Source organism: Lepidochelys kempii, chromosome 8, assembly GCF_965140265.1.
Source record: "Lepidochelys kempii isolate rLepKem1 chromosome 8, rLepKem1.hap2, whole genome shotgun sequence".
NCBI classification, from domain to species: Eukaryota; Metazoa; Chordata; order Testudines; family Cheloniidae; genus Lepidochelys; species Lepidochelys kempii.
The window spans coordinates 106653269-106678101 of NC_133263.1; the positions used below are offsets into that span (position 1 = coordinate 106653269).

A 24833-nucleotide genomic window follows, 5' to 3' on the forward strand; every position below is an offset into this window, starting at 1 on the left:
ACCCCCCGTCCGCTGCCTCCCTGCCCCACCCCCCTCTGCCCCCCACCCCCCGTCCGCTGCCTCCCTGCCCCACCCCCCTCTGCCCCCCACCCCCCGTCCGCTGCCTCCCTGCCCCACCCCCCTCTGCCCCCCACCCCCCGTCCGCTGCCCCACTGCCCCACCCCCTCTGCCCCCCCACCCCCCGTCCGCTGCCCCACTGCCCCACCCCCTCTGCCCCCCACCCCCCGTCCGCTGCCCCACTGCCCCACCCCCTCTGCCCCCCACCCCCCGTCCGCTGCCCCACTGCCCCCACCCCCCTCTGCCCCCCACCCCCCCGTCCGCTGCCTCACTGCCCCACCCCCTCTGCCCCCCAACCCCCGTCCGCTGCCTCCCTGCCCACCGTCCGCTGCCTCCCAACCCCCGTCCGCTGCCTCCCTGCCCCACCCCCCTCTGCCCCCCACCCCCCGTCCGCTGCCTCCCTGCCCCACCCCCCTCTGCCCCCCACCCCCCGTCCGCTGCCCCACTGCCCCACCCCCTCTGCCCCCCACCCCCCGTCCGCTGCCCCACTGCCCCACCCCCTCTGCCCCCCACCCCCCGTCCGCTGCCCCACTGCCCCACCCCCCTCTGCCCCCCACCCCCCGTCCCGCTGCCCCACTGCCCCACCCCATCTGCCCCCCACCCCCCGTCCGCTGCCCACTGCCCCACCCCATCTGCCCCCCACCCCCTGTCTGCTGCCTCCCTGCCCCACCCCCCTCTGCCCCCCACCCCCCGTCTGCTGCCTCCCTGCCCCACCCCCCTCTGCCCCCCACCCCCCGTCTGCTGCCTCCCTGCCCCACCCCCCTCTGCCCCCCACCCCCTGTCTGCTGCCCCACTGCCCCACCCCCCGTCTGCTGCCCCACTGCCCACCCCCTCTGCCCCCCACACCCCATCCGCTGCCCCACTGCCCCACCCCATCTGCCCCCCACCCCCCGTCTGCTGCCCCACTGCCCCACCCCCTCTGCCCCCCACCCCCTGTCTGCTGCCCCACTGCCCCACCCCCCTCTGCCCCCCACACCCCGTCTGCTGCCCCACTGCCCCACCCCCTCTGCCCCCCACACCCTGTCTGCTGCCTCACTGCCCCACCCCCCTCTGCCCCCCACACCCCGTCTGCTGCCCCACTGCCCTGCCCCCCACACCCTGTCTGCTGCCTCCCTGCCCCACCCCCCTCTGCCCCCCACACCCCGTCCGCTGCCCCACTGCCCCAGCCCCCTCTGCCTCCCACACCCTGTCTGCTGCCCCACCCCCATCTGCCCCCCACAGCCCCACACCCCGTCTGCTGCCCCACAGCCCCACCCCCTGTCTGCCCCCCACACTACGGGTCTACCGCCCCACTGCCCCACACATCCCTCTATCCCCAGATCCCATCTACCCCTGCCCCATCTATTCGTCTACCCCGCGCCCCATGGAGCCCCCCCAGGCCCTGCCCCACCGAACCCGCACAGCCCCAGGCGGGGGGTGGCTCCGCCCCTTCCAGCCCGACGCTCCTCGCCCCGCCCCGCCCCCCCGTTACCAGGATAAACTTCCCGTCTCCATAGTGACGCCCCGCCTCCTCCCGCCCGCTGGGCCCCTTAAAGGGGAAGCGACCAAAGGTGCCGGTGCCCCCCCACCCCACCCCACCCCACCCCGAGGAGGCGGGACTCGCAGCGGGGCACAGGGGCCGGAGCTGGGGGGGCAGGTTCGGGGGCGCGGGGGGCGGAACTGGGGGGGCTGGCTCGGGTCGCGTGGGGGCGGAGCTGGGGGCCGGCTCGGGGGCGCGGGGGGCGGAGCTGGGGGGCCGGCTCGGGGGGCGGAGCTGGGGGGCCGGCTCGGGGGCGCGGGGCGGAGCTGGGGGGCCGGCTCGGGGGCGCGGGGGCGGAGCTGGGGGGCCGGCTCGGGGGCGGAGCTGGGGGGCCGGCTCGGGGGCGCGGGGCGGAGCTGGGGGGCCGGCTCGGCGGTGCGGGGGGCGGAGCTGGGGGGCTGGCTCGGGGGGCGGAGCTGGGGGGCCGGCTCGGGGGCGCGGGGGGCGGAGCTGGGGGGCCGGCTCGGGGGCGCGGGGGCGGAGCTGGGGGGCCGGCTCGGGGGCGCGGGGGGCGGAGCTGGGGGGGCCGGCTCGGGGGCGCGGGGGCGGAGCTGGGGGGCCGGCCTCGGGGGCGCGGGGGCGGAGCTGGGGGGCCGGCTTGGCGATGCGGGGGGCGGAGCTGGGGGCCGGCTCGGGGCGCGGGGGGCGGAGCTGGGGGGCTGGCTCGGGGGCGGAGCTGGGGGGCCGGCTCGGGGGCGCCGGGGGCGCGGCAGGGGGCTCGCCCGGCCGGCGGGACTCGCAGCGCGGACCGCGGGCGCTGCGCGGCGGACCGGCCCCCGGAGCCATGCGGCCCCTGCTGCTGCTGCTGCTGGCGGCGGCGCTGCGGGCGAGGCGGCGGCGGGCCCGGCGGGGCTCTGCGAGGCGGGCGGGCGGCGCTACTCGGCGGGCGGGCGGTTCGTGCCGCCGGGCGAGCCCTGCAGCCGCTGCGAGTGCACGGCCCGGGGCCCCGCCTGCGCCCGCGCCCCCTGCCCGGCCCTGCCGCCCGCCTGCATCCACGTGAGCCGCTACCCGGCCGCCTGCTGCCCCCGCTGCGAGCGCGTCGGCTGCGAGCACCGCGGCCGCGTCTACGGGCTGGGCCAGCGCTTCCAGGTGCGCCCCGGGCCGGGCACTCGGCGGGGCTGGGCGCCGGGGGGCGTGGAGCGGGATGGGGTTGGTTGGGGGGGCGCACCGGGGGGTGGGCACTGAGCGGTGGGGGCTGGTCGGGGGGCGCACCGGGGGGTGGGCACTGAGCGGTGGGGCGGGTCTGGGCACTGGGGGTGGGCGCTGAGCGGTGGGGGCTGGTCGGGGGCGCACCGGGGGGTGGGCACTGAGCGGCGGGGCTGGGCACAGGGGGGTGGGCACTGAGCGGTGGGGGCTGGTCGGGGGGGCGCACCGGGGGGTGGGCACTGAGCGGCGGGGCTGGGCGCAGGGGGGTGGGCACTGAGCAGTGGGGGCCGGGATGGGGCTTGTCAGAGGTGGGCACTGAGCGAGGGGCAGGCTGGGCACCAGGGAGTGGGCACTGGGCGGGGGGGGCCCGGGATGGGGTTGGTCAGGGAGTGGGCACTGAGCTGGGGGGCGGGGCTGGTCGGGGGGAGTGAGCACTGAGCGGTGGGGGCTGGTCGGGGGGCGCACCGGGGGGTGGGCACTGAGCGGTGGGGGCTGGTCGGGGGGCGCACCGGGGGGTGGGCACTGAGCGGTGGGGGGGGTCTGGGCACTGGGGGGTGGGCGCTGAGTGGTGGGGGCTGGTCGGGGGGCGCACCGGGGGGTGGACACTGAGCGGCGGGGCTGGGCACAGGGGGGTGGGCACTGAGCGGTGGGGGCTGGTCGGGGGGGCGCACCGGGGGGTGGGCACTGAGCGGCGGGGCTGGGCGCAGGGGGGTGGGCACTGAGCAGTGGGGGCCGGGATGGGGCTTGTCAGAGGTGGGCACTGAGCGAGGGGGGCAGGCTGGGCACCAGGGAGTGGGCACTGGGCGGGGGGGGGCCCGGGATGGGGTTGGTCAGGGAGTGGGCACTGAGCTGGGGGGCGGGGCTGGTCGGGGGAGTGAGCACTGAGCGGTGGGGGCCCAGATGGGGCTTGGGTGCAGGGCTGGCCAGTGTTGGGTCGCAGTGGGTGGGTGCCGGGCACCAGGGTGGGGCTGGGCGTTCGGTTGGACATAGGCCCCTTGCCCGGAGGGGGCAGGGACGGGCATCTGGGCTGGAGGATTTGCTGCAGTCACGGGCCAGGGTCTAGAGGCTCGTGCCGAGCACAACCAGGGGCTGGTTAAAAGGCCCCGAGGGCCAGTTCTGTCTCCAGGGGCAGCGCCAGAGGGAGGACTGGTGGGTACGCTGCTATCTCAGAGTCCTCTGGGCTCTGTTCCAGGCTCGCGGGTTGGGGGGTCTGGTGGGTGGTGCCGGGGAGGTGGGTCCAGCTGTCTGTGCCCGTGTCCCCATCCCGGAGCCGACGGGGATAAGCGCCAGGACTGGCGGCGCGGCACGGACGTGACTGTGCAGGGGATTCTAGCAGAGCGGAGTCAGTCCGATCCCCGTCCCTGGGGCACTGGTGGGGCCTGGCCAAGGGCCCAGCCCTGCTCTGGCCTGTCAGGAGCACGGGGAGGCACGACCCCGCTGGCCTGCTCCTGCCGGGTGGGATCCTAGAGCCAGGGAGGGGTTGGCGCCCGGGCATCCCTGGGCTCCTATGGCCAGTGCCCATCTCCTCGAGCTTCAGTGTGCCCCCGGGGCATGGCCCCTTCTGCTGCCACGTTTCCTCTGCCAGCCAAATGTGCGAAGGGGCACGTCCAAAACAGCCTGGCCTAGGAGTTGGCGCAGCTCAGTTCTGGGCACGCCGGGCTCTGACAACAGGTGCGCTGGAGCCGGCCAAGCCGGGGTGCTGCCAGCGGGGGCTTCCCAAAGCCCGGATGCCGGGGGCTCGTGGGCATGGAGAATGGGGTACAGAGACTTCCCCTGGAGGAGGCACCGGTTCCCAGTCAGCCCCAGGGCAGAGGAACTGGCTGGCTCATGGCGTGTTTCCCATCTTGGGCTCCCACCTCCCCTTGTGGGATCGCTTCATGGGGGGGGGGGGTGTCACGGAGTCCCCGGGCGATGCTCTGGAACTGCTCCCCATGAAGCCAGGCAGGACTCTGGGGAAGTCTCCTCTCGGGGAGCAGCCTGTCTGCAGGACACACAGCTCACCCGGCTTCCCCCTTCCTGGGTCTGACCTTGGAGCATTCAGCATCCTCTGCCCCTCCGTGCGCTTCCCACAGCGAGTCCGCCCAGGTGGGGTCCTGGGGAAGCCAGAGGGTCCTGCCCCACAACTCCGCAGTCAGATGTGACTCTCAGCCAGCCCGTAAAACAGAAGGTTTATTAGGTGACAGGAACATGGTCTAACACAGAGCTTGCAGGTGCAGAGAACAGGACCCCTCAGCTGGGTCCATTTTGGGGGGCAGTGAGCCAGACAACCACGTCTGCCCTTCACTCCATGTCTCCAGCCTGCCCCAAACTGAAACTCCCTCCAGCCCCTCCTCCTCTGGGCTTTGTCCCTTTCCTGGGCCAGGAGGTCACCCGATTCCTTTGTTCTCCGACCCTTTAGCTCTCACCTCCCAGGGGGGAAGGGCCCAGGCCATCAGTTGCCAGGAAACAGGGTTTCAGCCATTCTCTGTGTCCAGACCCCTGCCCTCTAGGGCTCTGCAATGATCATACACCCTTACCCCACCCCCTAGATACTTAAGAACTGCCTAGGGGAAACTGAGGCACACCCACACTATTCAGAGGAACCATTAAGAACAGTCCCACTTTGTCACAGGGTGCCCCCCCCCAGGGTGCAGAGCCTGGCACTGGGCCTGGCGGCTAGGACAGGTGCCCGACGACTGCTGCTCGAGCAATGGCATGGGCGGGATCAGGGGTCCCAGAGTGCATGTGGGTTTGTGCCCACTCGGCTGGGCCACCCAGCTGGGAACAGAGCTGGTGGATTTCAGAGTGGGGCCAAGAGGGGCACTGAGGGTGTTGGGAGCCGAGCCCGTGGGGGGCAGCCCTGTACCCCCAGCGAGGGAGTGGGGAGGATGCTCCCCTGGGGCCAGCTCACCTCTGACCCACGGCCCGTTGTCCCCCAGCCCTCGGAGTGTGAGCAATGCACCTGTGACCCGGACGGCATCGCTCGCTGCCTGGTGGCCGACTGCGCCCCCCCGCCCTGCGTCAACGCTGTCTACGAGAAGGGCCGGTGCTGCCCCACATGCCAGGACGGTGAGCATGGGGAAGGGCTTGGGGGAAGGCTGAAAGCACAGGGGGTGTGGTGGCCCTGGGGCGGGGCCATTTTCAGAACCCCCAGAGGCAGTGAGAGGGGCAGCTGTTGTGGGGATCTGGGCTGGGGGGGGGGGGAGAGGTGCTCAGCTGTGGGGCAGAGAATGAGAGGGGAGGCCAGGTAATGGGGAGGGGAAGGCAAAGCCTGAAGTTTGGGGAATGGCCCTGGGTGGGGTGGGGCTGGACAGGGCCCTGCTCTGGGCCCATGGGGGCACCAGGCTCTGCCCGGCTGGGGGGCCGGGCTGGAGTCTCCCGTGGCAGGCGGCCTGGCAGGACCAGGAGCCACCCGGCCGCGCCCACTGCTGACCGGAGCCCCCCACCCCCCAGGTCCCAACTGCTACGCGGACAGGAGCCGGACGCGCGTCATCCCCGCCGGAGAGGCCGTCTGGGTGGAGCCCTGCACCCAGTGCCGCTGCCACGACGGCCAGGACGCGGGCTACTGGGAGGGCAACCGGGTGGCCCAGTGCGAGCGGCTTCGCAACTGCCCCCCGCTGGACCGGCACAACTCCTGAGCACGCCCCCCGCTGGGCCGCAGAGCCCCCCACTCCCGCTGGGCCGCAGAGCCCCCCTCCCCCCACAACACCCCTCCCCTTCCTCCCGCTGGGCCCCAGAGCCCCCTCCCCCCCGCAACACCCCTCCCCCCCCACTCCCGCTGGGCCCCAGAGCCCCCTCCCCCCCCGCAACACCCCTCCCCCCCACTCCCGCTGGGCCGCAGAGCCCCCTCCCCCGCAACACCCCTCCCCCCACTCCCGCTGGGCCCCAGAGCCCCCTCCCCCCGCAACACCCCTCCCCTTCCTCCCGCTGGGCCGCAGAGCCCCCTCCCCCCCGCAACACCCCTCCCCCCCACTCCCGCTGGGCCCCAGAGCCCCCTCCCCCGCAACACCCCTCCCCCCACTCCCGCTGGGCCCCAGAGCCCCCTCCCCCGCAACACCCCTCCCCTTCCTCCCGCTGGGCCCCAGAGCCCCCTCCCCCCACAACACCCCTCCCCTTCCTCCCGCTGGGCCCCAGAGGCCCCCCCCCCCCGCAACACCCCTCCCCTCCCCTTCCGCTGGGCCCCAGAGCCCCCTCCCCTTCCTCCCACTGGGCCGCAGAGCCCCCTTCCCCCCCCGTAACACCCCCTCCCCCATGTCCCACTGGGCTGCAGAGCCCCCACCCTCCACATCCTGCTGGGCTGCAGAGCCCCTCTTCAACCTGGCCCAATCACAGCCACCCCTCCCCCCCCTTCCCCTTGGGTCGCGGAGCACCCTCAGCTGCACCACTGACCCCTTCCCAGCTATGCCACTAGGCTCCTCTGGACCATGGGCCCCACCCCAACCCTTTCCCAGCCCCATGGCTCTTCCCTAACACCCGCTTCCCCCCGCTAGGCTGCACCACGGGCCCCCTCCCCAGCCCAGCTCCATCACCTGCCCCCCAGCCCTGGCCAGGCTCCCTCTGGAGTCCCCCCCCCCACTCCCCAGCCTTGTGGCTGGGAGCCGAGGGGCAGCAAACCCACCCATCCCTGCCATGGACCCCGCAGGGTGGGCTCCCAGCCTCTCCCTGAGCCGTGCCCCTGTGGGGCCTGGGATGCCCACACCAGCAGGGTGCTTAGGGGGCACCCCAGAGTCCCCCACGCCCCTCTGCCGTGCAGCTCCCCCCCTCAGCCTTGCTGGGAAGACACTGAAACCCAGGCCCCACCTGGGGTCCGAGCGGCTCCAGCATGGACAGCCCTGAGCCCCTGGCAACAAAGCTACTTTCTGGTTCGACTCCCTCTGGCTTCTTCTTGCCAGGACCTGCCCCCACCCCGGGCCTGAGGAGTTGGGGGGCTTGGCTGGCTCACAGACCTGGGGGAGAAGATGGCCCTGCCCCACCGTCAGATTTGAAAGTTGCTAGGGTCCCCCAGCCCAGAGTGCAGCTGGGGGGGGGGGGCTGCAGGGTTGGCCCCACCACCCTGGCTTTAACCAACACAAAGGGGGCCCAGGTTGGGGGGGGGGGGGGGAGAACAGACCATAATTACTCTGCCCGGGGCCTAGCCTCTGTCCCCTTTCCCTGACTCCACATTACAGTCTCTGAATTTTTGAAACTTTATTAAATACAAAAGTCTGGTCGCTGGGACCAAAGGCTGCATTCGGGATACGCTCAAAACCGGTCAAACATTCAAACGGACAGAAGGCAGCGGTGCCCCTGGCCTGGGCGTGCTGCCCGCTGCCTTTCCTGCCCCCCAGCGTGCGGAGGGATCACCACCGCTGGGGGCAGGGGCAGTCGCCCCACCCAGGCATGGGTTGCTTCTCTCTCATCCCTCCAGGATAGGGCTGGGACCAGGCCATGACTCTGGGGCTCAGAATGTGGGGGGGAGCAGTGGTATGTGGCAGGGCTTGGGGGGCAGCAATACAGGGGGGGTGGCAGGATGCTGTGCCCCCCACTTCCTGGCAGTCAAGGTGGTGCTGGTTCCTTGCCCCTGGCAGTGTTCTCGCACGCATTGGGCTTGGGGCCCAGGCAGGACAGGCAGCGAGGGATGGGGCCATGTCTCGGGGGGGTGGACAGGTTAAACTAGACATAGAGCTCCATGCCGGTGCAATGGCCCTGGGCTGGAGAGAGAGAGCGGGACCCCCAGGGCTCTGCCCCACCACGGCCAGCAGTGCCCATCCCCACCAAGGAGCCCTCCCCTTCCTAGGGCACCAGGCGAACTAGTTCTGGAGATTGTGTCCGCCCCGTGCTGAGGGCCCGGCCCTAGAGAAGAGCTGGGCTGCAATGTTCTGTGTTGGAAAAGGGCCCTTGGGTGGGTGCAGCACCAGGCACAGCTAGAGTCGGCGGGCGGGGGAGGCGCAGGGCTGCCTGGCAGGAAGCACCCGGGGACAGCGGGCGAGGGGCTGGGTCCAGGCTTGCATTGCGCCCCCGCCCACAGCTGGGGATATCCAGAGCCACCAACCTTCCTTCCAGAAGCAGCCCTTTGGGTGTGACCCACCTCCCCAGGCTGCGAGACGCCTTCCCCCGCTAAGTGGAGCATCCGCACAGTGGGGTTGTAGGGAGTGAGAGGGGCAGCCAAGGGCTCCCCTGCTTTGTGACACCCTCAGCGTAGCCCAGCGGCAGGGCCAGGATGGGAATAGTCCCTTTGAAGCCTCTCAGGGATACAGTACACCCACACACACAGCCACAGCGTGCGGGAGGAGCCAGCCCATGAGCCCCTGGTATGGGGGAAACTGAGGCACAAAACTTGCCCAAGGCCTGCCCCTGGGGCAGAGCTGAGATTAGGACCCAGGTGTCCTGGCCTGGGCTCTAAGCACTAGCTGACACAGCTGAAGAAGACAGCGAGAGGGGCTGCGTCTGTGCTCAGAGCCCTGTGCCCCGCTGGGAGCAAGGCATCCACAGGGCAGGACAGGAGGGGGAGCAGGTGGCAGGGAGCCTGACGGGGCCAGGCGGAGGGCACTGGCCCCTCTCCCAGTCACACTGCCCCCCAGGAGCCCTGCGAGCACCCACAGAAACGAGCCCTGGCCCAGCTAGAGCTGAACACGCAAGGCACAGAGCCCCTTCTGCCGCCGGCCCAGACTGAGCCGGTTGGGGCAGCGATGGACCCTGCGGGTGACACGCCCGGCCAGGACCACAACGCAGAGCACGCCCTGTCCCGAGGAAGCTGCAGACGGAGTTCAGTGCTTGGATCTCCTCGTCAAGGGCTGGGGTTTGTTAGCCAGAGCCTGAAGCTCTCACAAGCCCCTGGCTGGGGCCGTTTTGGATAGTGGGGGGCTGCTGCATTGTCCCCGGCCCACGGGGCAGGGCTAACCACCGCGCTGTGAGGGGGGATTCTGGCACGCAGCCACATCCAGAAGGCAGACAGAGTGGGCCGAACACGTCCTGGTTCGATCCGCACCCCTGGGCCAGGGCAAGGCGGCTCCGCATCCAGCCAGCCCAGGGCACAGAGCCTCCCCTGCCAGGGCACGGCCAGCTCCCGTGGGCTGGGGGAAGGTGCTAGCCCCGGGCTGGGCGTGGGGGCGGCTTGCCGATGTCCACCGTGATGTTCGTGTACATGGGCCGGCGCGTCACCTCCACCAGCCGGTACTGCAGGGAACTGATGCCGTCCCGCTTCATCGTCACCTTGGTGTTCTGGATCTTGGTGAACCTGCCAGAGGCGCGGAGAGGTGTGAGCGGCACGCTGAGCTCTCCCCTGGCCAGCAGTAGCGCCAGAGGGCACAGGCCTGGGTGGCCACTGGGGCTGTGGTCCCTGCCTGGCAATGCCAGCCCAGGGTGAGGAGCCCAGTGCTGCACAGCAGGGCTTCCCTCTCACCCAGCCAGAGAGCACCAGGGGTGCAAAGGAGCAGGTTCACCCGGGGGTGGGGGAAACTGAGGCACAGAGAAAGGGGCGGGGGGTGCCTCTCCAAGGCCACACAGTGAGTCAGTGGCAGAGAAGGGAAGAGAACCCAGGCATCCTGGCTCCCAGCACCACACCCCAGCGTTTACTCCGCGGTTGTCCCCACCCTCTGCTGCCTGCTGAGGTGCCCATCTGGAGGCAGAGCCGGCTCCCCCGGGTCCCTCTCCAGCAGCCTCAGCTGGGGGCGGGGTGGGGTCTGGGCCTGAATGACCCCACGGCCTGGAGAGGGCTCTTGGATGGTGTGGGGGGAGCTTTCCTAGGCAGGCTTCCCGCAGGCAGTGCCAAGCCACAGAGCCAAGGCAACACCCGGGGCGTTGGAGGCGGTGACCAGCTGGGGGGCGCAGGGCAGGCCGGGCCCGGGGTCTCACCTCTGTGGGTTGGGCTCGTTGTGTTTGTCACGCTCATGTTTGATCATGCGGTACCTCCCGATGCGGGCGTCGGGGCGTGACACCTTCATGCCGTTCAGAGAGATCCTGGGGACAGAGTGAGCCGAGCTGGCAAGAGGGGCACACAGTTTGGGCCAGCTGGGATCTGGCCCCAGCCCCGGTGGGCCCGGCCCTCTGCCGTCGCTACAAGCAGCAAAGGGATTGGATCCCTATGCCCCCCGAGTCTGTAGCGACTGGCCTGAGCCCCTCCGCACCTCCACCAGGTCTGTGCCCCTCCCCACTGCCCGCTCCCACGGGGCCCAGCTGGCACCAGGGCTCCTGCCGCTCCGAGCGTGACTGGGGAGCGGAGCAAGGGCAGGGCCAAGGCAGCGCAAGGCCAGATGCTGCTGGCTGCTCAGGGAGACTGCCATGCCCACAGGCCCCACCTGCACCACCACTGGGACGCCAGCAGGGGGCAGTCACAACCAGGGCCCTGGAGCAGGACCGCACTGCTGAGCGGGGCGAGGGCAAATCCAGGGGCTTTGAAATACGTTTCTTTGTGATCATCCTGACTGACGTGAACTATGAAATCAAGTCAAGCTGTGCGCCGCAGCCAACGCTCCCACCCCCCCCCCCGCCGCAGCCAACGCTCCCCGCGACCCGTTAACGTTGAAATAAATACTAAAAAGTGGCTGCACACGGAGCCCTCCGCGCACTGGGGAGTTCAAGGCCCGGCTCCTTACGTAATTTACACAAACGGGGAAACCTCTCAGCTTCTGAGGTCAGCTCCAGCTTCGGAACTGCACCAGGAACTGCCTGAACTAGCCAGACCCAGGGCTTCCCCCTCCACGACGGAGACAACGCTGCCAGTCCCGCTTGGCCGGGTCAGCGCCATCCCTGCCAAAAACCCATTGCCACTAGGCCTTTAGGTGCCAGGTTGTCTGGCAGGTGCATCGGACCCCTCCCTCCCTTTGGACTAGTTCATTCCAGATCGAGGAACCCACCAGGAGGTGAGGAATCAGGTCAGCTGGTTTCCCCTTGCAAACCAGGTGGGAGAGGAGGAGAACTCCCAACTCCCACACAAAGGCTGCGGCCAGATGGTCGAAGGTGGGCAGGCATCTAAAGAGGAAGCCAGGGGGCATTTCAAGAGCTCCTGAGCTGGATTTCGTGGGAGTTGGGCACCTCACCTAACCCTGCTTCCAAAGTCCCACTAGCCACCTAGCTGCATCCTTAGGCTCCTAAATCCCTTTGGGGCCTGGGCCCTGGGAAGCATAAACAATCTCAACTCAGTAACTACAGCCCACCCGCCATTGCTTTAACACAGCTCCGTCAATACCAAACACAGTCTGAGGGCTTCTTTCTTCTGGGATCTCCAGCCACCAGGGTGGGTTTCAAGGTTTGGGTTTTGTGCATTTTAACTGACCTCCAATTTCCATCCAAATCCAGTTTGAGCCCAGCCAGGAGTAAAACGTCACCACTGAGCAAACCAGAGCCGTGTCCCTCCCCATGTTCTAACCCAGGGCACGGGGACCAAGGGACACGCACATGCATGCTAAGCGAGGGAATTGCTAACATCAGCCCCAGGCCAGCTGCAGACAGCAGCCCCGGGCTGAGCGGGAGGCTCTCTGGGGTTACAAAGCCACGTAGTCGGTGCTGGTCCCCCACCAATGGACAAAGAACTCAAATGGACCAATGCAAACCACGACTGAACCGAGGATTTCAATTAACCCACCCTGCTGCTGAGTGGCCTCCAGGCACGAGTCTAAGCCACCTGGAGCCAGCCACTGCAGGGAGCTGCTGCCTAGGGAATGAGACTCACCCAGCCCCCACCACTTCGCAAGCACTCCCTGATCCCTCAGTGGCAGCTTCTCCGTCTCCCCAGGCCAGGTGCTGCCCTGCTCCATGCCCAGCCTGGTGCAACACACTGACACAGCCCCTCTCCCCACGTGCCCCCATCCCAGCTGTGTCTTGGGCCCACTACCACGCGTTGGCTTGGCCCTGTGGCAGCACTAAGCCACATCTCCACCTCGACAGCATCTACGTGGCCACCGAGGCGACAAGTCCCGCAAGAGCCGGGAAAGCACCAGGGCAGCAAGAGCAGCTCGGGGACAGATCCTGCACCGGGCCCACCACAGATGCCAACAGGGCATGCCCAGCTGGGCCTGACCAGCCCCTCCCAACGTAAGGCAGGGCACAGCAACGTGACGCAGCCATGCTGCACCACGGAGGACATGTGAAATGCCAGGCAGCTCAGTGGGGCTCGCCGGGCCGGGCACACTGGGCTGGCTGCACGGCTGGCTCCTCTCCCCGGCAGTGGGACGGACGAGACTGCAGAGATGGCGTCTCCCCTCCGCGCCCCGGAGCTGAGCGCTCCACCCCGCTGCCTGGCACAGGTGCAGCACACAGGCCCTGCCAGGGGAGGCAGCAAGCGGCAAGCCGAATGGCGGGCAGGACCCAGGAGCCCTCGCCCTGCCCAGCCCGCTCCATGGGGCCCCAATCCAAAGCAGCTGCATTCCTGGCCAGACCTATACACGCCCCCAACCAGCCGTGTCCATCCCGAGTCCGGCCGCAGGGGGGCAGAGCGCCGCATGCCGGGGCCTGTGACATCCGTGGGTGGGGCTGCCTGGGAGCCTGACCCACGGGAGGTGCTTTGAGGGGCAGGTGTCTGTTTCAGGGCCTCACGGTCGGGCTCCTGGCCCTCCAGCCGCAGTGGAGGGCTGGGCTCTGGGCTGGCACAACGGCACTGAGGGGAGCTCACCAAGGGACCTGGCATGCAGCACCGGGGGGTCACCCACCGGTTAAAGATGTCGTCATCCTCGCCTCCCCAGCCCCAGTACTCATTGGGGAAGCCGTTGATCTTCAGGAACTGGGACCTGCTCAGGCCTGAGACGCCCCCGAAGTAGCCAGCGTACGGCAGCCTGCAGGGACAAGCAGCAGCCGCGTCAGTGCGGGCAGGCCAAGGGAGAGCCGGGGGCAGTGCTCTCTGCCCCCCGGGCGCTGTCTGGGCTCTGCTCTGGCTCAGGAAGGGGGCCAGGCTCCCAGAGACCGAGAGCCTGCAAGGAAAGCTGCTGCCAGCCCACCAGCCCCCGTCTCCCTCTCCCCCCATGGCCCGCTTCTCTGCCAAGTGGCACCCCTTGCCCCTCTGCGATGCCCAGCACGGCACCTCCGCCACCCACTCCCACCCCCTCTGCCCCCATGCTCCCCGCAGTCCCAGGCTATGCGCCACCCCTCCCACTTAACCTCCCTCCCAGAGAGCCACCTCCTTGCCTGCCGAGCGGGACCCTGCACACGGGGCCAGGGCTGGCTCGCGCCACGGCAGGTGCCTGGGGTCCAACCCCTGCCGGCTCCATCCGCGGCCCCCCCGGCACTCACCTGAAGCTGAACTTGTCCATGGCGATGGCGAAGTGCCGCGGCTGCTCATAGCAGCGGTACAAGTTGCGGTCGTCCATGGGGACCAGGTCCACGTCGCTGAAGACGAAGCAGTCGTAGTCGTCCTCGTCCTTCAGGGCCTCCAGGAAGCCCACGTTGAGCAGCTTGGCCCGGTTGAAGGTGTCCTCGCCGTACTGCGCAGGGGTGAGGGGACAAGCGTTAGGGGGGGCTACCAGGCCAGCGCCAGCCGCCTGCCCCCCCGGCACTCCTGCCCTACGCACTCAGACGCGTCGCCCAGCTGTACGAACAGCCCCCACCCCCCAGCACCCCACTGTGCTGCCCCATTCCTGCACGCCCCGCCGGCCCCAGCAGCCCAGCACCCCCGCACTGGGCTGTCCCGCCAGGGAGAGGGGCTCGAAGGGCCCTTCCTGGAGGCAGGCGCTGAGTGAGTAGTGATAGGAAAGGGCCCTCTGCCGCCCGCCCAGCCCACGGGCCCTGCCCAGTCTCTTCTGGGCAGCAGCCTCGTGTCCCCGGCTCGCCCTGCTTGGCTGGAGCCACCGTAACCACGGGCACGGTCGTGCACAGGCCAGACTGCAGGGCCCTCCTCGGGGGGTGAGTTCTGCCGGGGCTCAGCCTCCCGCTGGGAATGGGAGAACCCTGAGCCGGGCCCCTGAGGTCTGGGGGAGGGGCTGTTGCCCTGCCCCCAGGCCCCCACCTGGTTGATGATGTAGATGCCGTAGGCAACCTTCTGCCGGCGCAGGATGGGGTGCAGGTAATGCAGCCAGTAGGGCAGATGATGCTCCCGGTGGCGGAAGGGGATGAGGATGGCGACCTTCTGGCGGGGCTGGCAGTCTGGGGGCACGTACTTGCCACCCTCCCTCACGTCTGGGTTCTCCCGCTGCACCCGCTCCATGCTCACGGGCGAGCTGAACTCGATGAGGAGCCGGCCAACTGCAGGGAATTGGGGGAGCCGGTTACCGGGCCCCGCGCGCAGCCCCTGGACCAGCAGGCAGGGCGCACTGGCAAGAGGGGGTGCCGTGACAGCTCTGCCAGCGCCCTCAGTCCCGACCCACAGCCCCCGGCAACCCCGCCCTGGGCTCCCCACCCGGGACTGGCAGTGCCCGAGGAATCGGGTGCAATCCCTTCCGACGGGGCAACGGTGAACCCACTGGCATCAGGAATGCAAACCCCCAGCCCCAAAGCCCAGGTGAATCAGGTGTGCCCAGGGACCCCCCCGGGCCAGGCTCCCTCTCCCTACCCTGGGGTGCAGGGCTGCTCCCAAGTCAGTGCAGCAATGCCCCACCCCCCACAAACCCATTGGCAGCCCCGCTAACGGGCGGTCAGTGCCAAGGTGCTGGGAGAAGGGACCTGGCGTCAACCCTTTGCAGACCTGCCCCGACCCTGCCGTGCAGCGGGGCTGGACGGAGGTAGCGGTGCGGGCTGAGGAGACAGTCACCTACCAGGACTCCGACCTCCGCGGTGCTCCCCATGTCCATGGCTATTTCACAGGGCGAGCCCCGAGGGGAGACGTGGGGCCAGCCGGGGCCCAGCCGGAAAAGGCCCAGCCTGACCACGCGCCAGCAGGGTTAGCCTCCAGCATGCGCCAGTGAGCCTGGCTGGTGCTCCCAGGGACTGCGCCCTGGCAGCTCAGCGAGCATTGGCAATGAGCCCCACAACACACCTCAGGCTTGCACCTGGTGGTGCCCTCACCCCGATGGGGCCTGTGGCAGGATGGGCACACCGGGCAGGGAGCTCAGTGCTGGGCACCGCAGGGGGGAGCCATGGTACAGGCAGGGCTCTGTACCCTAGCTGGCTTCAGGCCTGCTCCGCTTGGCCCTGGCAGGCGACCTCCTGCCCAGCCCAGGGGCTGGTCTCATAGTGCCGACCCCGGAGCGGGGCATGGGGGAATCTGACGTGCCCATAGGGCCGCGGCTGTGAGCCCCTGCTGGCTGGGGGCACGGCCAGGGACTGGGAATGGCTAGGAAGCCAGATCCCAGGCGGCCCGCAGGCCACTCCCAATGCTATGCAGGGCAGTCACCCTGTCACCGAGTCCCCGGGCAATGCTCTGGAACTGCTCCCCATGAAGCCAGGCAGGACTCTGGGAAAGTCTCCTTTCTGTGAGCAGACTGTCTTTGGGACACACAGCTTCCACCTTCCTGGGTCTGACCTCGGAGCATTCAGCCTCCTCTGCCCCTCCGTGCGCTTCCCCCAGCGAGTCCGCTCAGGCGGGCTCCTGGGGAAGCCAGAGGGTCCTGCCCCCCAACTCCGCAGTCGGACGTGACTCTCAGCCAGCCAGTAAAACAGAAGGTTTATTAGGTGATAGGAACATGGTCTAACACAGAGCTTGCAGGTGGAGAGAACAGGACCCCTCAGCTGGGTCCATTTTGGGGGGCAGTGAGCCAGACAACCCTGTCTGCACTTCACTCCATGTCTCAGCCAGCCCAAACTGAAACTCCCTCCAGCCCCTCCTCCTCTGGGCTTTGTCCCTTTCCGGGGCCAGGAGGTCATCTGGTTCCTTTGTTCTCCAACCCTTTAGCTCTCACCTTGCAGGGGGGAAGGTGCCAGGAAACGGTGTCAGCCATTGTCTGTGTCCAGACCCCTGCACACACCTGCCCTCTTGGGCTCTGCAATGATCATACACCCTTATCCCACCCCCTAGAGACTTAAGAACTGCCTAGGGGAAACTGAGGCACCCCCACACTATTCAGAGGAAACATTAAGAACAGTCCTGCTTCGTCACACTCCCACCCTCACGGCCACAGGGCAGCGAAAGGAGGCAGCCGGCAGCTCTGGAAGAGTCAGTCTCAACCCCACAGGGCCAGGCCAGCATCGGCCACACATGGGCATGCCCAGCTGGCCCAGCCCAGCCCCGTCCCAGCCAGCCCAACCCTGCCGTGCCCCACCCCAGCCAGCCCAGCCCCGCCCAGCTCCCCACCCTCCCCCAACCAAACCCAGCCCAGCCCTGCCCCGCCCAGCCATGCTCCTTCCAGCTCCCCACCCTGCCCCACCCCAGCCAGCCCAGCCTCGCCCAACCCAGCCCTGCTGCAACCCGCCCTCCCCCGGCCCAGCCAGCCCACCCCCACCCCAGCCTCGCCCCTTCCAGCTCCCGCCTTCGCCCTGCCCCGGCCAGCCAGCCCCCTGCCCCAGCCAGCTCCCCGCTCCGCCCTGCCCCAGCCAGCCAGCCCCCCACCCTCTCCGCCCCAGCCAGCTGCCCACTCTCCCCCAGCCCAGTCCAGCCCTGCTCCAGCCCAGCCCAGCCCCTCACCCCGGCCCAGCCAGCTCCCTTGCCCCAGCAGCTCACCTAAGCCAGGCGGCACCTCCTGGCAGGGCAGTAAGGGCTTCTCGGTGCCAGAGTGGTTGGCGCTGGGGGCTGGGTCAGCGCCGGCCGGCCCACAGCTGGGGGCGGTGCTGTTGGGCCGGGAGGAGCTGGAGGAGGGCTGGGCCCGGGAGACGTTCCTGCCACTGAAGTGGCTGAAGAAGTCCAGGTGCTGGGCGTAGACGTCGAAGTAGAGAATCACGATGATGACGAAGTGCAGCAGGCATAGCAGCAACACTGCCTTGCAGATCCTCTCCAGGGTCACCCCCAGGAGCAGCCTGGTCATCTTCTGGGCACTGGCGGGCATGCATGTGCGCCGACCTCCGGGGCGGCTCCCACCAAGGCACCGGTCCTGCCCAGGGGACACCAACAGTCAGGACAAGGCCCCTGCACCCCAGGGAGCCCCTGCACTCCACCCAGACCAGGGAGAGGTCGGGCCCCCACGTGTCCTGTAACCCGGTGCCCCATCCGGACGCATCCAGCCAGCGTACGAGCGTGCCCCAGCTCAGCCACTCCGACTCCAGCTGCTTGTTACTCCCCAGCCCCATGCTGGTTTCCCCCAGCAAAGCGACCCCAATGCCCTGCAGGCCCGCCCAAGCCGTCTGCCTCGACGTGCCCAGCCCTCTCCTGGGGCACAGAAAACTCTTAGATTTGTTGCTCCCGCGCAAAGACAAAAGCCCGGCTCCCCAAGTTCCCGATCCCGCCCGTTCCCAGCCAGCCCCGCGCCGGGAACCCGTTTATGAACACTGAGGATTTTAGGGGAATTGAAGTACCAGGGATAAAGACAAACCAGCTACAAGCAAATCGGAGTCGCACGCTTCCGAGGGGCTCGGACTGAACTTTGCAAGCTACAGCCTGGGGTCTTACTGGTCCTCCCCCTTCCAGCCGTGGCCGGCTATCTGCCAGGGCCTGCCAGAGCAGCAGGAGGGGCCGGGCAAGCAGCTGGGGCGCACCTCTACTCAGGCCCCAGAGACTCCAAGGCCCCTGGCAGAACAGCCCTTCCTCCTCAGCTCGCACGCACTCCGGCCCCTCGCGTCCGTCCAGCCGTTGCACTCCAGCTCGTCTCAGCTTCCCAAACACACTGTTCTGTCCCACGTGCAGGGTGAGCTCCCGCTGGTCGCCCCTTCCTCGGCATGCGGCTGGAAAGGGGGCACCCACTGGCTTTGGGTGCACTCTGGCATAACTTTGCTGTAGACAGGGAGCCAGCCACCGTCCCCCTTCCGTCTGGGAGAAAACCTGCTCCTCTGGGCTCTGATGGGGGCATCACTCACCGCCAGCTGGCACCTCCTCCTGGCCACGCTGGGGCCTGGCTCGTGAGGTCGATGCCCCTTCACTGTCCCTCTACCCTTGTCTGCAGCCCCTCTCGCCCCAGGAGCCGCCACGGCCTCAGGACACAGCCTCCAGCTAGGTCACACTCGGGGTTTCCCCTTCTGGGGGCAGGAAAATCTCTTCTCACGAACAGGCTCAAGCAGTCTTCCTGTTCACTGCCCCGCCGGTGCCACGTCCCCAGGGGCTGGGCCCGCCCTTTACTCTCGGTTCCAGCTCAGGGACCCTCCCGTCTGCAGCCCAGGCCTGTTCCACCCCAGAGCTTGCTGCATTTCCCTGAGCCCTTTCCTACCCTGGCACTCGCCCTCCCAGCCTACATGTCTCTGCCACCTCCAAGCCCCCCCTCCACCCAGGGAGCCACTGCAGCCTTTCCCACGGCCTGCTCCATAGGCAGCGTCTTCTTCCAGGTAAGGCTTCCCTGTCGTCATTCCCCACAGCCCCACTGACCGGCTGGGCCCTTCAGGGCAGGCTTGGGAGGACCCCCCACCGCAGGGTCACAGACTTGAAAGCACAAGATCAGGAAGGAGCCGTATTCTCTCAGCTAGTGTATGAGACCTCCCCGCGCCCACCCCCGGCCTGGCTGGCTGGCCGAGCTCGGCAGAGCCCACGCTCGCCCTGATGGCACCTCTCCGCATGCCTGTCCCGTCACACCTGGAGCCCTGGCATCCCCCGGGCACAGACACGGCTTCCAGCACTGCTGCAGTGGTCTCCAGATCACAGCCCTGGCTGAGGGCAGCCACTAGTGCCCCCAGCCCACCCTGCCCGGCCCCAAGAGAGGTAACAGGCTGGCACCCAAAAGAACGTCTCTCCCAGAGAGACCAATACGAACGGTGGGGGGAGGGGAGGAACAGAGCCCACAGCACCGGGGGGTGGGGGGGGGGAAGGAAGGGGGGGACACAGAGCCTGTGGCATGGGAGGGGGAGAGGAAGTGGGGGACACAGAGCCCATGGCACGCAGTGGGGAGGAAGGAAGGGGGGACACAGAGCCCAGGGCATGGGGGGGGCAGGAGGAAGGAAGATGAGGCACAGAGCCCGCAGCACGTGAGGGAGGAGGAAGGAAGGGGGGACACAGAGCCCGTGGCACGCGGGGGGGAGGGAGGAAGGAAGGGGGGGACACAGAGCCCGTGGCATGTGGGGGGGGGGAGGAAGGAAGGAAGGAAGGAAGGGGGGGACACAGAGCCCACGGCACGTGGGGGGGAGGAAGGAAGGAAGGGGGGGACACAGAGCCCGCGGCACGTGGGGGGGGGAGGAAGGAAGGAAGGAAGGAAGGAAGTGGGGGACACAGAGCCCGCGGCACGTGGGGGGGAGGAAGGAAGGAAGGGGGGGACACAGAGCCCGCGGCACGTGGGGGGGGAGGAAGGAAGGAAGGGGGGGACACAGAGCCCGCGGCACGTGGGGGGGGAGGAAGGAAGGAAGGGGGGGACACAGAGCCCGCGGCACGTGGGGGGGGAGGAAGGAAGGAAGGAAGGGGGGGGACACAGAGCCCACAGCACGTGGGGGGGAGGAAGGAAGGGGGGGACACAGAGCCCACGGCACGCGGGGGGGGAGGAAGGAAGGGGGGGACACAGAGCCCGTGGCACGCGGGGGGGGAGGAAGGAAGGGGGGGACACAGAGCCCGTGGCACGCGGGGGGGGGAGGAAGGAAGGAAGGGGGGACACAGAGCCCGTGGCACGTGGGGGGGGAGGGAGGAAGGAAGCGGGGACACAGAGCCCGTGGCACGCGGGGGGGGAGGGAGGAAGGAAGGGGGGGACACAGAGCCCGTGGCACGCGGGGGGGGGAGGAAGGAAGGAAGGGGGGACACAGAGCCCGTGGCACGCGGGGGGGGGAGGGAGGAAGGAAGGAAGGAAGGAAGGAAGGGGGGACACAGAGCCCGTGGCACGTGGGGGGGAGGGAGGAAGGAAGGGGGGACACAGAGCCCGTGGCACGCGAGGGGGAGGGAGGAAGGAAGGGGGGACACAGAGCCCGTGGCACGTGGGGGGGAGGGAGGAAGGAAGGGGGGGACACAGAGCCCGTGGCACATGGGGGGGGAGAAAGGAAGGGGGGACACAGAGCCCGTGGCACATGGGGGGGAGGAAGGAAGGGGGGACGCAGAGCCCATGGCACGCGGGGGGGAGGGAGGAAGGAAGGGGGGGGACACAGAGCCCGTGGCACGCGGGGGGGGAGGAAGGAAGGGGGGGACAGAGCCCGTGGCACGCGGGGGGGGGGAGGAAGGAAGGGGGGGACAGAGCCCGTGGCATGTGTGGGGGGAGGAAGGAAGGGGGGACAGAGCCCGTGGCACGTGGGGGGGAGGGAGGAAGGAAGGGGGGGACACAGAGCCCGTGGCACGCGGGGGGGGAAGGAGGAAGGAAGGAAGGGGGGACACAGAGCCCGTGGCATGTGGGGGGGGAAGGAGGAAGGAAGGGGGGGGACACAGAGCCCGTGGCACGCGGGGGGGGGAGGGAGGAAGGAAGGGGGGGACAGAGCCCGTGGCACGTGGGGGGGGAGGAAGGAAGGGGGGACAGAGCCCGTGGCACGTGGGGGGGAGGGAGGAAGGAAGGGGGGGACAGAGCCCGTGGCACGTGGGGGGGAGGGAGGAAGGAAGGAAGGGGGGACAGAGCCCGTGGCACGTGGGGGGGAGGGAGGAAGGAAGGAAGGGGGGACAGAGCCCGTGGCACGTGGGGGGGAGGGAGGAAGGAAGGGGGGGACAGAGCCCATGGCACGTGGGGGGGAGGGAGGAAGGAAGGGGGGGACAGAGCCCGTGGCACGTGGGGGGGAGGGAGGAAGGAAGGGGGGGACAGAGCCCGTGGCACGTGGGGGGGAGGGAGGAAGGAAGGGGGGGGACACAGAGCCCCCGCTAGTCTATTCAGAGTCAGCTGGGCAGGGGAGTCACCAGCTTGCTTGCGTCTCCCCAACTCCTGCCCGTCCCCTTGGCAGACCCCACGGTGTTCAACTCAACAGGGCAGCCCTGCGACCCCCAGCTGGCCGCACGGGCAGGTCACAGAACCCGGGGGCAGCTTGCCACACAGCGCCCAGGCCCCGACTCCCTTTCACGTGCCTTTGGGGCTGCGCTGCTCCAGGAGCGTTTCCTGTGGAGCAATGTCTCTGCAGTTGGTCTGGAACTACATCTTCCTTCTCATACGCCTTCCCGGCCACCCTGTCCCCGGGGCCCACAGGAGCCTCGGCCTGCCTGGAAAGGGACCTCATCAGGCCACGCTGGAAATCAGCCAGGCTAGCAGGAAGTGCCCCTAAGACACAGAGCCTGTACTGAGCGAGAGAGAAACACCCCTTCTTTACCGGCAGGCTGAGGCGTCCGCTGGGTACACCTAGGAACAAAGAACACCGGCCGTACCTACAGGAGAGGGGACTCGATCCCGGGGAGCCGGGACTCTGAAAATGATTTGGGGGTGGGGAGCGAGATCAGCTGAACCTGAGCACCCAGTGCGAGGCTGTGAGAATTGGACCTGGGGTGCATAAACAGAGGAATCTCGAGTAGGAGCAGAGAGGTTCTTGTACCGTGTTGGGCCCTGGTGCCATCGCGGCGGGAATCCCGTGTCCAGGGCTGGTGGCCACAGTTCAGGGAGGATGTTGATAAATTGGGGAGGGGTCAGAGAAGAGCCACGAGAATGAGGAAAGGGGTGGAAAACCTGCCAAGGACACCATTTTTCAGAGTGAGGGTAATTAACCCTTCAAGGGTGGGGGTGGATTCTCCATCACTGGCAAGTATTAGAAAAACATCCAGACTCAGGTTAACAGCTCTGCTCCCGGAGTTATGGGCCGGTGAGACACAGGAGGTCAGACCAGCTGATTGCAATGGTCCCTTCTGGCTTTGAGATCTATGAGTCTAAACACAAGTGAACTTTGCTAAGGAGCAGAGCAGCTCTGCCTCCCACCCCACAGCATCCACAAGCCAGTTTCCTTCCTATTTTACCTTTCTTTAATTTAAATTAATTTTTTTTTAAAGGCAGCAATTCAGTGGCTGGGATGCTAGGAACCCCGGGGTGTGGAAATGCAGGGTCAAGGGTGGCCCATCTGAGAAATTTTCTATTTCTTTCCCATTGCCATGGAGCGTGGAGGAGCCCGGGCCCTGCAACCCCCTCTTCCTGCGATTCCCCATGACTCTCAGCCAGCCAGCAAAACAGAAGGTTTAATGGACGACAGGAACACAGTCGAAAACAGAGTGTGTTTGGTACAACCAGGACCCCCCATTCAGGTCCTTCTTGGGGGCAGGGAGCTTAGACCCCACCCTTGGGATTCCCTCCATTTCCCCAATCCACTCCCAACTCAAAACCCCCTCCAGCCGACTCCCCCAGCCTCCCCCCGACTCCTCCTCCAGCCTTGGTCCAGCTTCCCGGGCAGAAGGCGTCACCTGGCCCCAGCCCCGCTCCTGGTTCAGGTATCGTCCCTCCAGTGAAGCCACCCCCTGCCATCCCATCCCCAATGCCGACAGTCCCAGGTCAATCCGCCCCACTCCCTGCTCCGTCACACCCCCCTTCTAAAGTGTGTAGCTCAATGGAGCCGCTAAGGCCTGGCCCAGGCAGGGTGTGCCAGCAAGCGGGGAAGGAGGCTGAGGGTGATTTGAATAGGCCATTAATGGAGTTTGCGGCAGCTGAGCAGAGCCAGGCCAGTTACTTGTTGTGAATAACTGGGTCAGTTCAGGCTTTTTGCAAACTGCCCGTGAGAACAGCGATTGTCAGTCAGGTCTCTGGGCCTCAGAAACAGCTCATTTGGGGCTGCCGGCCATTCTGACCAGCCAGGACGAGTCGCCCAAGGCAGAAGTTCCCTCTTCCGCGGCCCGACTGGATGAGGGAAACTTTTGGCCCAGCAAATACCTCTGTTGGAGCCCAAATACCCCCAGTCCGTGTGAAGGCCGGGATCAGCAGCCACTCCCAGAGAGAAACGCTGCTGGCAAAAACACTAGCAGAGTGCAAAGAAACAGGGTCCCGGCTGGTCAGGATTCAAGCCAAGCCTCCCCGCAGCATGGGTGGGTGGCCGTCCTGCCCGCTCCGGAGTCGCCAGGTGCGGGCAGATGGCAGGTGCATACGCCCACGTGTACCCATTGCCCAGAACCTGATTTGAGCGACACTCCTGCACTGGCGGGTGCCCCGTCCAAAGGCCACTCAAAGCTGGACGCGCTTCCCCCCGGGGAGCCCCATCCAGACCTGGCAGCCCGACCCGCTTCCGCAGGCGGTCTGGCGGGCGCCCGGAGCAGGGCCCCAGAGCAACGAGGGCTGCTGGGGAAAGGCGAGTCTCCCGCAGCCCCCAGAGCGGCCAGCGCTGCTGGGTCCCAGGACCCGGCCGGGGTCAGCGCTTTGCTTGGACCGGCGCCTGTCGGGGGCTTGTCTCTCGCACCCGCGGTCACCTCCCCGGGTCTCTGCCCAGGGCGCTCTGCTGAGCCCACCCAGCTGCCAGAGACAAGGAGCAAGAGGCGCCAGGGCACAGCCCCGCTGGGAACCCGGCAAACCCGCCTCCCTTCCCCGCTGGCGTCGCGCCCCAGCCCCCCGACGCCACTCGCCAGGCTCCCGGCCCCGCTCCCGGCCCGCGGGCCCCGCTCCCGGGGGGGCGGCCCGGCCCCGCTCCCGGCCCGCGGGCCCCGCTCCCGGGGGGGCGGCCCGGCCCCGCTCCCGGCCCGCGGGCCCCGCTCCCGGGGGGGCGGCCCGGCCCCGCTCCCGGCCCGCGGGCCCCGCTCCTGGGGGGGCGGCCCGGGGCGCCGCGCCGGAGCCATTTTGGGTGGGGTGGGCGAGACGGCGGGGGATAAAGGCGAGGAGGAGCTAAGCGGGGGGGGGGCGCTCCGGGGGCGGTGCTAGCCCGGGGGGGCCTGAGCACGGACCCCCCCGCCCCGGGTTACGAACAGGGGCCCTGGGGCCGCTCGCTCTGCCCCCGCCTGCGGCCCCGGGAGCTGCGGCCCCCCCGGGCAGACACGGGCCGCCCCACGGGGGGGGGGGAGGCGGCGGGAGCTGGGGGCCCTGCCCCCGGGGGCTGCTGACTATGGGAGGACGGGGGGGGGTGGACAGGTGGGGGGGTCTCGGGCCCGGGGGGGGCCCGGGGGGAGCGGGCCGCACTCACCGGTCCGGGTGTCGGGGGCCGGGCGGCTGCGGGACGCGGCGGCTCCCCCGGCCCGGCCGGGCTCAGTGCGGGCGGCTCCGGCTCCCCCGCCAGCCCCGCAGCCCGGCCCCGTCTGCAGCGGCAGCGCCCGCTCCGGGCCGCGGGGCGCCCATCGCGGGCTGCGGGGCCTCCCGGCCCGCTCCGCTGCGCTCCGCTCCGCAGCGACCAGGCCCGGCCGCTCCCGCACCGCAGCGCCACCGCCCTGGGCCCC

General features: G+C 68.8%; 1 protein-coding gene and 1 pseudogene across 2 annotated transcripts; one reads left to right on the forward strand and one right to left on the reverse strand.

Moving 5' to 3' along the window:
- The first annotated feature begins 2345 nt into the window (after positions 1-2345).
- LOC140916379 (von Willebrand factor C domain-containing protein 2-like) lies at positions 2346-7911 on the forward strand (annotated as a pseudogene).
- On the reverse strand, positions 7874-24833 carry B4GALT2 (beta-1,4-galactosyltransferase 2). Of its 2 annotated transcripts, none has more exons than XM_073357962.1 (7): positions 24584-24833; positions 17202-17568; positions 14616-14851; positions 13904-14094; positions 13327-13449; positions 10535-10660; positions 7874-9917 (listed from the first exon to the last, which is right to left on the reverse strand). In XM_073357962.1, the coding sequence occupies exons 2-7, from the start codon at positions 17521-17523 to the stop codon at positions 9767-9769; spliced, it is 1149 nt and encodes a 382-aa protein (XP_073214063.1). In that variant the 5' UTR covers positions 17524-17568; positions 24584-24833; the 3' UTR covers positions 7874-9766. The 2 variants fall into 2 exon arrangements, with proteins under 2 accessions (XP_073214063.1, XP_073214064.1); XM_073357963.1 differs by having other exon boundaries at positions 10535-10639; positions 24584-24831.

Excerpts from the sequence above, each read along its gene's own strand:
- B4GALT2 (XM_073357962.1), bottom strand. The coding sequence starts at position 17,523 with ATGCCCGCCAGTGCCCAGAAGATGACCAGGCTGCTCCTGGGGGTGACC. Across the intron at positions 14,852-17,201 it reads GGAGGTGCCGCCTGGCTTAG|TTGGCCGGCTCCTCATCGAG; the intron begins GTGAGCTGCTGG and ends AATTCCCTGCAG. Across the intron at positions 14,095-14,615 it reads GCATCTACATCATCAACCAG|TACGGCGAGGACACCTTCAA; the intron begins GTGGGGGCCTGG and ends ACCCCTGCGCAG.